The sequence below is a fragment of the Microplitis mediator genome, chromosome 8 (genome assembly GCF_029852145.1).
Source record: "Microplitis mediator isolate UGA2020A chromosome 8, iyMicMedi2.1, whole genome shotgun sequence".
Classification (NCBI taxonomy): domain Eukaryota; kingdom Metazoa; phylum Arthropoda; class Insecta; order Hymenoptera; family Braconidae; genus Microplitis; species Microplitis mediator.
The window spans coordinates 17,914,335-17,928,114 of record NC_079976.1 but is presented as its reverse complement, the minus strand read 5'-3'; the positions used below and the strand labels follow the sequence as shown (position 1 = coordinate 17,928,114).

Genomic DNA, 13,780 nt, shown 5'->3' with positions numbered 1-13,780 from the left:
GTTGAAACAAGTAGGCAAGTTTTACTCAATATCATACCACATGCATTTGATGATCACACAAACTGTAAAGAATGGTGTGGGTTTCATAAAAATCCTGAAAAGTATTAGCACAAATTACTTCCTGGTGGTAAAGGGTTAACTGGTGATAATTTAAAGTACTCTTTAGAAAAAATTTTTAGAAATTTTGCAAATAATGTAGAGCAGTTAGCACCTTGTGGTTCTAGTCAAGCAAACGAGTCTATGAACATGAAGATTGCCAGCAAAGCTCCTAAGGCTCGTCACTATGGTGGATCAGAATCTAATGACTTTAGAGTTGCTACTGCTGTATGCGAGAAAAATGTAGGATTTTGTTTTATAAAAAATGCTAACCAAGAAATGGGTTACTTACCACCGACGAAACACTCCTTGAAATTTTTAGAACAAAAAGATAATTTGAAAAGACTCCGGGCAGCAGAAACTAATACTGTGGCAGCCAAAAAAAAACGTCGAGAACTTTTTACATCTCGAACGAAATCCAATACTAAAGCACAAAACCGTGAAGGCATTTGTTATCAGTCGCAGAGTGGGTTAGATATTGGAACAGAATTTGTTGATCAGCCAGTTCCAAAAAGTTCTATAACTAAAGATGAAACTGTAGCAGCTGTCTTCTTCGATCTCGAAACTACAGGTTTCGGGCAATCCTGTGAAATAATTCAAATTGCTGCCAAGTATAACGATACTGAGTATAATGTATATATTCTACCAACAAGAGGAATCCCTCCCAGTGCATCGGCTGTTACTGGTCTTACTACAAACGGTGGCAAATTATTCTTATTAGGAATTGAAGTTGAGACTGTATCTGCTAAGTTGGCTACAGAAGAACTTTTATCTTTTTTAAAGTCAACAAAACAAAAAAATATTTTGATTGCACACAACTGTATGAGATTTGATGCTCCATTAATTATTAGGCTCATGAAACAGGTGGATTTATTAACAGAGTTTAGAGGTATCGTCAGTGGATTTTGTGATACCTTGCCATTGTTTAAATCTAAATTACCTGAACGAAAATCCAAAAAATTAAGTTTTAAACAATCTGCATTAGCAGAAGAATTTTTAGAAGCAGATGATTTAAAAAATGCTCATAATGCAATCAATGATGTATCAGTTCTTCAGAAATTAGTTTATCACGCTAAAATTAAGATCACTCACGATGAGTTGAAATTAAATACAGTGACAATTAATTATATTGCATATTTACAAAGTAAATCAAATATAATTAATAAATTGTTATCTGAACTACGTGTACTAGTGAAATCCGTCACTAAAAACAACTCTCACGATAATAAAAATAGTAAGAAAAATAGTAGTGGTTTATCTGCCAATATGGTAAAAAAATTAGCTGAAGCTGGAATAAATTTAAAAACTATCATAGATACCTATACATCGAATGGAGAGAAAGGAATAAAGATTCTGCTTGGACAAGATATTGGAGGAAAACCGCGCATCACAAAATCTAAAGCAATTATACACTTATCCAAAAAATTAAAGGAACAAGAAAATTTTATAAATTTTTTAGTGATTTTTGGAAAGCTGTAGTTTCGTGAAAAATCATCGCATCGAAAAAATAAAAAAAGCAAATTGAAGCTTGAAATCTCTAGTTTAAAGATCTTCCAGCAAAATATTTTTTTAAGCCACGGTTTTTGCGGAATCATAAGAAAAAAGTCGAGACAAAATTTTTCTAAATTTTTTAGTTTTGTTTTTTAGGTCTACGGGGCCGGGAAAAATTTTTTCAAGAAAACGAATTCATGGCTCGTTTAGAAAATTTATTCAGCTACAATTTGCTTTTTTTTGTTTCTCTGTACGACAATTTGCTGCTGAGATATCAGCCTTTAAATGAAAAAGGAGCCTTTTGTCTTTGATTATTGATATCTCAGCAAGTAATGGTCACACAGTAATTTAAAGGGCAGTTTAATAAACTTGAATAAATTCCCTACAAGCTGCATTTTCGATTTTTTCAAAAAAAAATTTTTTTTCATCCTTGATATCCATTTGAAAAACCCACAAAAAATGACCATTTTCTGGTTTTTTAGTCAACTCATCGCTACTCTGCAAATATTGATAAAAAAAATAATGTTGCCAGGTAATTTTACAGCTTAATGTACCCCTAAAAACCCTGGAAATTTTCAGATTGATCCATTGAACCGTTTGTCCGGTCCGATTGCTCAAAGTTTTGCAAAACAATTAAAGGAACAAGTTTTGTTCCTTGAATTGTGTAATCATTACCAAAATGAAAAAATTAATTTTTTTCGGATTTTCTTTCATTTTTGCGGTAGTTATTCAGTAAATATAAGGTCAAGAGGAAAAAAAAAATTTTTCCAAAAAACGAGACCAAACAAGAATTTTTTTACATTTTTTTTTTTTACGTTTCATTCGGGGGGTTATTTTTTTTTCGTTTTTCGGAAAAAATTTTTTTTTTTCCTCTTGACCTCACATTTACTGAATAACTAACGCAAAAATGAAAGAAAATCCGAAAAAAATTAATTTTTTCATTTTGGTAATGATAGGTGACACGCTCAAAAAAATAGGTGACACGCTTAAATATCCGCGGACAAAATATCCGCGACAAAATATCCGCAAAAAAATATCCGCAGACAAAATACCCACACGACAAAATAACCACACGACAAAATATCCGCGGAAATAATATCCACAGACAAAATATCCGTAAAAATATTTAATCGATGAAAATTCAATAGATCAAATATATGTCGATAAAATGAATTACCCTTAATTAAAAATCACAAGTTGCGACATCTAGTATATTTAAACGAAATTATATTTAAGTTTTCGAGCAACATATGTTTCGTGTAATCTATGCATTCCATGATTGCAAAAAAATTATTGTTCTTATTACGAATGTTTTTTATCACGTATTATTTAATCTCGTAATGCCACTGAAATTCATCGTGTCGCAAAAAGGAGGAAAACAGTTATTGCTCAATGATTATATACACTAATGCAAAAAATTAAAGGAGCAGAAAAATTTTATAAATTTTTTAGTGATTTTTGGAAAGCTGTAACTTGGTGAAAAAAAATCGTATCGAAAATTTAAAAAAAGCATTTTATAGCTTGAAATCTCTAGTTTAGGTGTATTTTTTTCAAAATTTTTTAAAAGCTCCGATTATTGCGCAAACATGAGAAATACCGCGAGCCAAAAAATTTCTAAATTTTTTTTTTTTTTCCGAAGAGCCTACGGACCGCGGAAAAATTCTTTCAACTAAACGAATGCATACATCGTTTAGCAAATTTATTCAGCTTCAATTTGGTTTTTTTTTTAACCTCGTAGGACGATTTGTCGCAGAGATATCAGCCTTCAAACAGAAAATGATCCTTTTGGCTTTGATCTTCGATATTTCAGGTACCAATGATCGCACAGAAAGTTGAAGGGCGGCGTTGAAAACTTGAATAAATTCCCTACAAGACCCTGTCATCATTTTTTAAAAAAAAAATTTTTTTTTATTTTTAATATCCATTAGAAGAAAGTACAGAAAAATGACTTTTTTTGGTTTTTTAGTAAATCAACCGCTACTCTGCAAATATCGATAAAAAAAATAATGTTACCAGGGACTTTTTTAGCTTAATGTACCCCCAAGACCCCTGTAAATTTTTAAATTGATCTATCGAACCGTTTTTTGGGAATCATCGATCAAAGTTTAGCTAAACAATTAAAGGAGCAAGTTTTGTTCCTTTAATTGTGTAATCATAATCAAAATGAAAAAATTTTTTTTTTTCGACTTTTCTCAAATTTTTGCGTTGGTAACTCAGCAAATGCAAGGAAATGACAAAAAAAATAGAAAATTTCCAAAAAATGTCAAAAAAAATCAAAGAAAAAAAAAAAATTGAAACTCGTTTTTTGTGTTCTAAATTTTTTTTTTGACATTTTTTGGAAATTTTCTATTTTTTTTGTCATTTCCTTGCATTTGCTGAGTTACCAACGCAAAAATTTGAGAAAAGTCGAAAAAAAAAAATTTTTTCATTTTGATTATGATTACACAATTAAAGGAACAAAACTTGCTCCTTTAATTGTTTAGCTAAACTTTGATCGATGATTCCCAAAAAACGGTTCGATAGATCAATTTAAAAATTTACAGGGGTCTTGGGGGTACATTAAGCTAAAAAAGTCCCTGGCAACATTATTTTTTTTATCGATATTTGCAGAGTAGCGGTTGATTTACTAAAAAACCAAAAAAAGTCATTTTTCTGTACTTTCTTCTAATGGATATTAAAAATAAAAAAAATTTTTTTTTTTAAAAAATGATGACAGGGTCTTGTAGGGAATTTATTCAAGTTTTCAACGCCGCCCTTCAACTTTCTGTGCGATCATTGGTACCTGAAATATCGAAGATCAAAGCCAACAGGATCATTTTCTGTTTGAAGGCTGATATCTCTGCGACAAATCGTCCTACGAGGTTAAAAAAAAAACCAAATTGAAGCTGAATAAATTTGCTAAACGATGTATGCATTCGTTTAGTTGAAAGAATTTTTCCGCGGTCCGTAGGCTCTTCGGAAAAAAAAAAAAAATTTAGAAATTTTTTGGCTCGCGGTATTTCTCATGTTTGCGCAATAATCGGAGCTTTTAAAAAATTTTGAAAAAAATACACCTAAACTAGAGATTTCAAGCTATAAAATGCTTTTTTTAAATTTTCGATACGATTTTTTTTCACCAAGTTACAGCCTTCCAAAAATCACTAAAAAATTTATAAAATTTTTCTGCTCCTTTAATTTTTTGCATTAGTGTATATACACGCAAAAGTGTAAATAAAAATAACATAACCTGGCGCTGTATATGTTACTCCGATACAGTGGCATGTAATGTTAAAGTTTATACAGATTCTGAACATCGTGACGGTTAGCTTATTATAATTATTATATATATATATTTTTTTTTTTATTCATTTGATCCGTAAAATTGCATTTGTTTACTTTATAAGTTTTATTTTATAATATTTATTTTAATTTATATAATCACTTATCTAGGTAACGTTATTGGTGAAATACCCAACCACAATCATGGAGCTGATAATGCTAATACTGAAGCAAGAAAAGTTAAAAAAAAATACGTAAACGTGGCGGTAACAACGATGATCCTCCTGGATTAATTATAGGAGATGTATTAGCTAATGTATCGTCTTCAGTAGTAGCACGTTTACCTAAACTAGTATCGTTGGCACGAAATGTCCAGCGTGTACGTAAAGATAAAGAAGTTGTATTTGTGGAACCAAAAAAACGTGAAGAATTGATAATACCAGATGGATATTGTAAAACTGGAAAAGGTGAAAATCTATTATACTATGATAGTGGTAATAACAAATCACGTTATCTAATTCTAACTACAAATTCAAATTTATAATGTTTATCTGAGTGTCAGCAATGGGCAGGTGATGGTACTTTTACATCAGTACCTCCGATTTTCAAGCAATTATACACATTGCACGGTTATAAAGATGGAAAAATGATACCATTAATATACATATTATTACCGGACAAAAATGAGCAAACTTATATTAATGTTTTGACGTTGCTGAAAAATCGTATGCCTAATTTAAACCCCAGATGCATTATGATAGATTTTGAGAAAGCCTTTATAAACGCGTTCAAATTAGTTTTTCCTCAGTCCGAAGTGAGAGGTTGTCTATTTCATTATAATCAAGTCGTTTGGAGAAAATTACAGTCCTTAGGGATGCAGGGTTCGTATAATTCAGACGTACGTTTTGCTTTGAATATAAGAATGTTATTGGCTCTAGCATTCGTACCTATTCATGATGTTGGTAATGCATTCAGTAAACTTGTTGAAAGTCAATTTTTCGTTGATAATGAAGTTGAGCTTCGCCGCTTACTCGATTACTTCGAACGTAGTTGGGTGGGAGTTTTATCACGAAGTGGTAAGAAACGTTTGAAGCCTCAATATGAAATAAGCCTATGGAATTGTTACAATGCAGTAATTAATGATGAATTACGTACTAACAATGCTATTGAAGGATGGCATAATTCCTTCAATAACAAAGTACGTGTTATTCATGCAAGTATATGCCGATTTTTGAAAGCCATCGTAAATGAGCAAAGTATTACTGAAAGTTTGATCACGCAAGCTAATACTGGGCTTGGAATTGCATCAAAGCGTAGAAGACAGTACTCTAATATTAATGCTCGATTGAAAAATATTGTGTCTTCATATGACCCTAATAAGCAAGTTCAATACTTACACGATATAGCTGCTATTCTTACGTTGTAGGTTATGATTATATGTATAACATATTAATTTGATTTCGATATATAAGTATACATCACTGTTCAATTAAAATGAATTATATGATGTTAATTTTTCTCATTATTTGTATTATTATTAATAATTTATTTTGTTGTTTATAATTTAAATTTTCGATTTCATGTGATTGAATATTAATAAAAACCATAAAATAGTTGATGATCAAAGATTGGAGATTAAAAAAGGCTGTTAGTTAAATATTATCTGAAAAATAAATACCATAAGAATTATTATTATAATCATATGTATTGTCATATTAAGTATTTGATAAATTAAATGATATATGTGTAGAAAAATATGATTTTAATAGCTTTTTTTGTACTGTTATTTTAACCATGAAATATTTGATGTGATGAATTCATCCATTTGTTACGTCAATTTTTTGGATATTCTGTCCGTAGATAATTTATTACACACACAAAAAATTTGTGAAAAAAGGGCGTTATCTTTTACACTATTTTATGTATGAGTATATTTTTCAAATTGCAAACATACAAAATTCGAGAAAAAACAGTGCTATGTTTCACACCTTTAATATCGTCATTTTGAGGATATTCTGTCCGTAGATATTTTTTCCGCGGATATTTTGTCGTGTGGTTATTTTGTCGTGTGGTTATTTTGTCTGCGGATATTTTGTCGCGGATATTTTGTCGCGGATATTTTGTCCGCGGATATGTTGTTACGCAACCAAAAAATATTTTGCTGGAAGATCTTTAAACTAGAGATTTCAAGCTTCAATTTGCTTTTTTTATTTTTTCGATGCGATGATTTTTCACGAAACTACAGCTTTCCAAAAATCACTAAAAAATTTATAAAATTTTCTTGTTCCTTTAATTTTTTGGATAAGTGTACAATCACTAATACTAAAACTTGAGGAAATTCAAAATAAATAAAATAATTTTTTTAACTATAATTATTTATGATTACCACAGTTTTTTTGTATTGCGCAACTTAATAATTAAACAATAATTATTGCCAAGTGTCAATTTTAAAAACTGTCATGCATGTATTTTTTTGTTTAATTTTAATTATTGAAAATTCATTTATTTATTATTTTTAATAATATAAATATTAATATAAACGTCACTGCGTTTGTCAATGTGTCATGTTATTTTTATTTTTAAATCTAAAAGTGAGGTTATATTTACATCCGTGTTTAATATTTTCTACACCAGCTTTTTGTGGCGCTCATAATAAAAGTGAAACGTTGCCAAGTCTTATGTCATGGCGAGAAAAAATTAATAAACTTGATTTATTTAAATTTCATTTTAACTTTGCTCTTTAGGATGCACCGTTGCATAGTGTTTTTATGATTTTATTAAATTACTATAAGTATCAACTTTCTTATTTATAGTTTTTTTTCACATGAAAAATACTTTAGCATATTCATATTTGATGCTTTAGTGTCAAGACTACCCGTTTCTCCATAAGAGCAATGTATTTTATTTCAATTTTTAATAATTATTTTCTTAAAAATTTGCCCCGTTACCTATGCTGAAATTTTGACAGCAAATTCTTTCGGTATAAATCTATCATTAAAAAAATTTTGAAGGTTTAAATTACATATTGTTGTCACGCTCATACATCCTTAACTCAGAGAGATCAGCGATTAATCTTATAAGCACGATAGACTTGGGTAGCGATTCTTTAATAAGTCGTTTTTTCAAAGGAGTGCTGTAACAGGGTAAAATAGATTCCAATGACTAATTAATTATTTCTAAAATTGGATTTGTCCACGGTCGATAACGGGCCCTAATTATAATTCGGTTTATTAAATTGAGTGATTCGACATGTCACCGGGAGTCGCTAATCAGTGAGACCCGAACATCCGCCCCTCTCATTTGCTAATTAATTTAGTAGGGATGAGTTTTCCGGGGGTGAATCGAAGAGTTATAAGGGAGAGCCGTGCCAAAAATCGAGAGAGTTCGTTGGACATCCAGGGAGAGTCAGTCGGACGACCGAAGGCGATGAACGCCTAAGTGAAGACAAGAGTTAGTGAACGACTAAAGTGATCAGACACATTGTAATACAAGGTTATCTAGTACATTGCGAATTAAATAATAAAAAGTGTCGTCAACACCCAAGTTATTTTCCTCTGCTTCTTTTCCTTCTTCATCGTCTGTTTCTTTTTCACTCTCTGTTCCTTCGTCATTGTCGTCTCTGTTAAATAAATAATTATTTAATGCCCTATCAATGTCATCCGGTAATTCTTCGTGCACAGGCAAGAATTTATCAGCTTCTTCTATTTCTTTTTCAGTAGCTAATTCAGCTACCAAGTCATCTGGTAATTCACCTGCAGGGTCAGTCAAAATAATTTCCTGATCTTCTATGTCATTAGCCAACCCACTGCTTACAAATCCAGCTCGGTGAAAACACTTCTCAATTGTTTGTTGACTTATGTCCATCCACGCACCATACAACCATCTTATAGCATGTAAAACCGTGACAGATTTATGAAATTCTTCTTTACTTTGACAGTTTTCAGCTTTAGACACGATATACTCCAAAAGTCTTGATCTATATCGATCTTTAACTGCTTTTATAATGCCTTGATCTAGAGGCTGAATTTCGGACGTCAAGTTTGGTGGAAGAAACTGAACTGTTACGTTGCTTAGAGTCTTAGTTGTGTTGTGACTGGTTGCATTATCGATAAGTAATAAAATTTTTCTATTTTGCTTTTTCATATAATTATTCAATTCAAGTAGCCAATCGTCAAATATCACTTGGGTCATCCATGATTTTTTATTAAATCGCCAAAATACGGGTAGATTATCTGGACGTACTCCTTCTTTTTTAAAAACACGAGGCCTGGCTGCTGATCCTATAACTAAAGGTTTAAATTTTTCACCTGTTAAACTGCAACACAGAAGTACGCTTAGGCGTTCTTTGGCCATTTTTCCACCTTTACACCTGTCACCTTTCTTCACAAAACTTTTTTTTGGTATTTGGCGGTAAAATAATGCCAGTTCGTCAGCATTAAATATATTTTTTTGATCATATCCAGCAATTAACTCTTGCAATTTGGTATTTTTCCAATCCTCAGCTTCTTCTAAATCAGCCGAAGCTGCGTCACCACATAAAGCTTTATAGCTTAAATTATTTCGCTTCAAAAACGATTCTAACCATCCATTACTACCTCGAAATTCACTAATTCCTAACTTTTCAGCTATTTCTAGAGATTTTTTCTTCAACATTACTCCGGAAACAGGAACATCTTTGGACCGACATAATTCAAAAAATTTCAGTACGCCTAGATTGACGCCTTCGAACTCCGTTTTCCGGAGTTTTCTTTTCCTGTCTGCGTTACAATTGTCATTCCACATTTTTAAAATAACATCTTTATTACGACCGATGTTAACTACAGTGGTTTTCGATACATCAAATTGGATCGCCACATTGCGTTGGCTCACTTTTTGCTCCAACAAGTCTACAATCATTTTTTTTTTATTAATATTCAACTCAGTATACTTTCTTTTAACACCCATTTCAACAACTAGACTCTAATACTGTCACTGGCACAAAGAACGAAAAGACAATGAGTAATGCAGTGAAAATAACGAAGGAAGATTCATTGATAATGTGAAAAGTGACAGAGAGAGAGGAGTCGGTCAATGTACAAAGGTCAATTACAGCTCAAATGTTTTCAAAATAGAGGTCACATTAGGCAGGTGGTCAATATAAAGAGGTGGTCAGATTAGAGAGGTATTAGTATGGGTAATGTAAGTGTAACTAAGCCGGTTCCTAGAAATACTGGTCAATATAGAGAGGTGGTCAAAGTACAAAGGTGGTCATTTGTACAGGTTTTACTGTAATTTGAGGAAAAAAAAGAAATCGTAGTATGGTTTTGCATATAAAATTGCTGAGACCTGCAAAAAATATTGAATCAATCGAGTTTTTCTTGAATCACTTGCTGAATATACTTCACAGTAATCGATTTCAGTAGTTTATCATGTTTTTGGGCTTCTTCACACGTTTTTATAGAAGGAATACGACCTTTTGCAATGTATTCATCAAAAATATAGCATATATGATAGTCAACTTTTTTTTTGGCATTAATGTTATGATTTTTAATCAGACTTTTGTTTTTTTCACTCTTATTAATTTGATTTACTTTAGGCATCGTACGATGAAAATTACTTAAATAAGTTTTTATTATTTGTGGACTGCGACCTAGTAAAATAATATACTAAGCTTTAAATTTTTTTATTAGTTGAAACGAAGGAAGGCTTTTGGTTCTTAAATACTCAGCAAAGTAACATGTTGAATTGTTTTTTTTTCATCTTCACTCCAGTGAGCTCGAGTGATTTTTTTAGATTCAGCTGAATTTTTTGTTACTTGTGTTTTAAAAGTAGCAACTTTAGCTTTAGATGTAATTTTGAAATTCGAGTCACTTGATGAATTAACAGTATCACTCTTATCTTGATGATCGTCAACATGAGACTGGTTATTACTCGAAGTGTCTGCGATATAATAGCATACGTTTCAATGAAAGTACTTAAAAATTAATGAAAAGTCAAATATTTATGTGTGCATCCTAGGTCGTGTCATTTTAGGGCAACTTTCTTTTCAACACATCAACAGCTCCTGTACTTGCAGGAAGGTAATTGTCTTACCTTATTATCTTGTCGATAATAGTTGAAATTAAAGCCTTTAATATTAATATTAACAAGTGTCTCATCGCGATTTTCTATTTGCTAGCTCAATAATACCATAGGAAAAAAAAATTTTGAGCTTGGAATTTTATACCTTGGCAATGGCTCATCGTACAGATGAGTTCAGGATATATTTACGTAGGAAATGGAACGCTCTACAAAAAAAGTTTCGTATCACTTCTTGATAAATCTATCTGTTCAAAAGTTATTAGAGCTTGAAGTCAAATTTGTAGTAAATTTCGACTTCTTTTGACTTTTCCGGTGAAACTGTCAGACTTATCACAAAATTTTGTGAAATCTTTTTTGTAGACAATTTTATTCCCGACAAATTATTTCTGACATTCTGAGTTTTTTTAAATTCCGCATTTTTTTCTAGTTACTTTCATTTTGATGTTAGGCTCTTAAAAGCGATCAGAAAACTATTTTTTATATAAGCTTGGAATCAAAATGAGAATAACTAAAAAGTTATGCAAAATTTAAAAAGACTTTGTCAGAGATAACTTGTAGAGGATGAAATTGTCTACAAAAAATATTTTATAAAATTTTGGACTAAATCTGATGGTTTCGCCGGCAAAATAAAAAGATCTCGAAACTTATTATAAATTTGATTGAAAGCTTTAATAAGATGGATTTATTAAAAAATGAAAAGAAACTTTTGTAGAGAATTCTATTCGCTACGGAAATCTGTCCTGAACTTATTGTAACCGTGTAGCAGCGATTTTCAGACGTGAGAGTGAGGCTCTCTCGCTTCCTTTGTTCTCTCTCTCTCGCTCTCATTTGGTTTTCTCGTTTGCGAGTTTGGCTGAGTCTTGGCGGTAGTCTTAGCGCAGCGGAGATGCGGAAATTGGTCACTGCGCATAATTGGAAGGGGGTCAACACGAGGTGCTGACCCGAGACAATTAATTTGAAGACGACACTTGTGCTCGAGTGCGCTGATCGACCAGTCGCTTTTCTTTTCTCTACTTTGCTTAAAATTATTTTCTCCAGTGATTTGTACCACTTGTGGTTGTGGCTGGTTAAGTAAACCAAGTGTTGTGCTGTTTTGAATATTCACCTAAGGAGGCTAACTGCTGTACATACCCGGATCTGTCATCTACCCCGTGGATCACCCAGGGACTAGGAAAATGCAACGTCGTCCGATTCCGGCAGTAAGTCCAGATATTTACTCGCATATATAAATAATTAATCTATAATGATTTCGTATGATGCCTCTTCAACGCGGTAATTTCCCACCAATATTTCTCATTTTCCACGATACTTATTCCCGCGCATATTGCCGATAAATTCTTGAAATAAAATTGTAATTACCACACGCATATTTATCTAAAACAAAGGGGAAAATTTGTATATAAAGGGTTGGTTAAATAAAATATAATAGTTTACATTGAGTATTAATTGAAAATTATCACCAGAGTCCTTTAGAGTTAAGTTATTTTCAGCCGCGTGTCCGGCTCAGGACGAGCCGACTCACCCCCGAGAACTTCAAATTTCCGAGCTTCAGAACCAGCGATAATCGACGAAATTCGCTAATTAAACTTATTAACAATAAAGTCCGGGAATTTTAACTTAACAGTGGTTCTTGGCTACATGGACACGCAGTAGCCAGGGCCCACCGTTATATTATTTGTACAATTATAACAAATACTGTTTTAAATTTCGCGACGGAGACGCGAATTATCCCAGTACCGTATGCGGTCACCCACGCGTATCACAAAAAAATTCTAATCTCGAAAGCCCAAAAATAAAACTTGATAAATAACGCTTCAATTCGTTTTTAAATTTTTAAATAAATAATAAGGTTATTAAATTATAAATTAAAAAAAATAAGATGTGCCTGGACCAGCTCTTCAGGCTGGGTTAGTGCACGTAGGCGCCAGCCCGTTTCTCCAAAACGGACAAAAACAGTTTATCAGGAGGAAATTTGCGAGGATAAATCCGAGCGAGTAGCCAGTAACAAGGCGGATAAAATCAATCGAAATAATAAAAGAAAAGAAATTACCAGAAAATAATAAATACAGTTAAATATATTTAAAATAATAAAATAAATTAAATATAGCAAGAAAAAGACCCAGGAAAATAAATATAGAGTATTTCCCCGAGAATTGTTGGATCCAATTATTTATATAAATTTATCAAGAATTTTGATACAATATTTCACTTTTAATACAGATTATAAACGTTAATAAACCCCTGGGGGTCGACTCTATATAATACAAAGAAAATTCCAAACTCAAATCCAATATTTTAAATCAGTAATGTAGTATAAATATAATATAATAATTCACTTAAACAAAATAATAATCCTTCAAGATTAATTAATGTAAATAAAAATTAATCGACACCTCAAACCTTGGGTTACCCCTTTACACTATATAGGGGGAGAAAGATACGGCACACACTCGCTTTCAATATAAATTTCCGGAAAATTATTACATAAATTGCTTTAAATAAATAATTATTCCTCTGTACGTAATTATTTATAATTAAAATTAAAATATAAATTATTTGTCCACTGGGGGATACGAAAAGAAAAATATAAATACTAATTCAGGATTAATTAATTGAATAATAATAATAACTATATTAAATAATAAAATAAATAATAATAATAATTCCACTTAATAATTATTATTATTTGCTCAGGAATTTTTCCTCTGAACTATTACGTCGTCGGCTTAGGAATTTATTTTCTCAGCCGGTGTATAGCTATAGCTATAAGTATATAGATATAGGTAGCTACCGATATATCGATATCGAACTACCGCAAACGCGCAATTTACAGTGTTAAATCATAAATTAAACAAAATATAATTATTTTATTATC

At 31.5% G+C, this 13,780-nt stretch overlaps 2 protein-coding genes across 2 annotated transcripts; one reads left to right on the top strand and one right to left on the bottom strand.

Annotated features, from left to right (window-relative positions):
• Positions 1-5,491: 5,491 nt before the first annotated feature.
• On the top strand, positions 5,492-6,271 carry LOC130673861 (uncharacterized). Its single transcript, XM_057479077.1, has one exon. The coding sequence runs from the start codon at positions 5,492-5,494 to the stop codon at positions 6,269-6,271; it is 780 nt and encodes a 259-aa protein (XP_057335060.1).
• Positions 6,272-8,316: 2,045 nt separating this feature from the next.
• Positions 8,317-9,789, bottom strand: LOC130673860 (tigger transposable element-derived protein 6-like). The gene is made up of 2 exons (XM_057479076.1): positions 8,981-9,789; positions 8,317-8,938 (listed from the first exon to the last, which is right to left on the bottom strand). The coding sequence occupies exons 1-2, from the start codon at positions 9,787-9,789 to the stop codon at positions 8,317-8,319; spliced, it is 1,431 nt and encodes a 476-aa protein (XP_057335059.1).
• Between the last annotated feature and the right edge of the window lie 3,991 nt (positions 9,790-13,780).

What these genes read in the sequence shown, in the direction of transcription:
- LOC130673860 (XM_057479076.1), bottom strand. Translation starts at nt 9,789, where the DNA reads ATGGGTGTTAAAAGAAAGTATACTGAGTTGAATATTAATAAAAAAAAA. An exon ending in TTGAATAATTATATGAAAAA is followed by an intron (nt 8,939 to 8,980) that starts GCAAAATAGAAA and finishes TAATGCAACCAG; the next exon opens with TCACAACACAACTAAGACTC.
- LOC130673861 (XM_057479077.1), top strand. Translation starts at nt 5,492, where the DNA reads ATGATACCATTAATATACATATTATTACCGGACAAAAATGAGCAAACT.